This window comes from Passer montanus, unplaced genomic scaffold, assembly GCF_014805655.1.
Source record: "Passer montanus isolate IOZ18808 unplaced genomic scaffold, ASM1480565v1 scaffold2, whole genome shotgun sequence".
Taxonomy (NCBI): domain Eukaryota; kingdom Metazoa; phylum Chordata; class Aves; order Passeriformes; family Passeridae; genus Passer; species Passer montanus.
The window spans coordinates 9,319,959-9,321,617 of record NW_024366591.1 but is presented as its reverse complement, the minus strand read 5'-3'; the positions used below and the strand labels follow the sequence as shown (position 1 = coordinate 9,321,617).

Here is a 1,659-nt window from a genome sequence, read left to right as displayed (position 1 = left end):
GGGTGCAGGTGGCGGATGAGCGATTCACAGCGTGGAAGGGGGTCGGGGAAACAGGTTTTTCTTTTTTTGGGAGCGAGACGGCGTGTGCTTAGTCTGTGTGAATTTCGCTAATCTGCATTAGAGAACTGCTGGTTTGTGGTTTAAAATGACAGGAAATCTAGAACGTCCTATTTCCTGTGCACAATGACAACAGTTAAGAAAAAAAAAAAAAAGCTGGGTAATCGTTACATCGTTACATTTATTTCTAATGGCGCCTCCTGCTCCGGCGGGGAGAACAAAGCCGAGCGCTGCTCGGCGGGGCGCCGGCCCCTGCCCGGAGGTGGCGATGACCGGCCCGGCGGGGGGACCTCGCAGCCGCGGGGCGCGCCCGGGGCGCCGTGCCCAAGGTCACGGGGCGAGGGACAGCAGGGGTACGCTGAGCCCCGCACTGCGGGAGGCGCCCCGCGCCCCGCTGCGCCCATGGTGGGAGGTTCGGCAGAGCCCCTCGGCGGTGAGGGAAACAGTAATAAACCCAACAATAATAAAAATAAAACCAGAAAAGAAGGAGGGAACTGCAGGGCACTCCCGCCCCGCGCCTTATCCCTCTCCGCTCCCACAGCCCTCCCCGGCGGCGATACGGGGCGGGGGCACGGCGGCCCCCGGCGGCAGGAGGAACCCCCGGTGCCGGTGGCGGGGGCGCGGGCAGGGGCCGGGGCTGGGATCGCGGCGGCGCCCCGCCGCCCCGCGCCGCCCCGTAGTAGCCAGAGAGCGGGGGAGCCGTGCGGGCGGCAGCGGCCGCAGCCCTGCGCCAGCCGCGCAGCGGAGATGCGCGTCCCCGCCGCCCTGTGAGCGCCGCCGGCGGAGACGGCGACGGGAGCGGCGTTCCCCGCAGCGGCTCTGCCTGCCGGGGCGCCCGCCGCGCCCCGCTCCAGCGCACGGAAGAGGAAGGCGAGGGGGAGGGGGCCCGGCGGACGGTCCCGCTGCGGCCGCGGCTCCCGAGCCTGCCCGTCGGGACCCCGGTGACGAGGGGCGGAGGAGGCAGCGGCCGAAGCCGGAGCGGGGGGCGCTCGCCGCTGCCCCGGGGCCGGGACATGTCGTCGGCGGCGGTGGCGGCTGCTTCCCGCAGGCAGTCGTGCTACCTGTGCGATCTGCCCCGCATGCCCTGGGCCATGATCTGGGACTTCACCGAGCCCGTCTGCCGGGGCTGCGTCAACTACGAGGGCGCCGACCGCGTGGAGTTCGTCATCGACACGGCGCGGCAGCTGAAGCGGGCGCACGGCTGCTTCCCCGAGGGCCGGGCCCCGCCACCGCCCCACGCCAAGCAGCCTCCGCTCTCCGCCAAGGAGCTCCTGGCGCAGCAGCAGCAGCTCGGCCACCCCTCGGCGGCGGAGGCGGCGGCGCGGCCCCCGCCGCAGCCCCTGGAGCGCTACTCGCTGGCGGCCGAGAGGCCGCCGCCCCGCCTGGGCGCCGAGTACGGCGGCGGCCGGCAGGTCAACGGGATCCTGGTGCCCAACGGCTTCCCCAAGCCCGAGGAGCCGCCAGAGCTCAACCGGCAGAGCCCGAACCCGCGGCGGACGCACGCCGTGCCGCCCACCCTTGTGCCGCTGGTGAACGGTGCCGGGCTCCCCGCCGCCATCGGCGGTCTGGGCAGCCGCGCCGCCGCCGCGGCCGCCGCCTCGC

At 72.4% G+C, this 1,659-nt stretch overlaps 1 protein-coding gene across 1 annotated transcript in view; it reads left to right on the top strand.

Moving 5' to 3' along the window:
* The first annotated feature begins 728 nt into the window (after positions 1-728).
* IRF2BP2 (interferon regulatory factor 2 binding protein 2) overlaps positions 729-1,659 on the top strand; it is a 5,374-nt gene continuing 4,443 nt past the window's right edge. Inside the window, exon 1 of the mRNA XM_039706963.1 lies at positions 729-1,652. Coding sequence (XP_039562897.1) covers positions 1,071-1,652 — 582 coding nt within the window. The 5' untranslated portion in view covers positions 729-1,070. The remainder of the gene's footprint in view (positions 1,653-1,659) is intronic.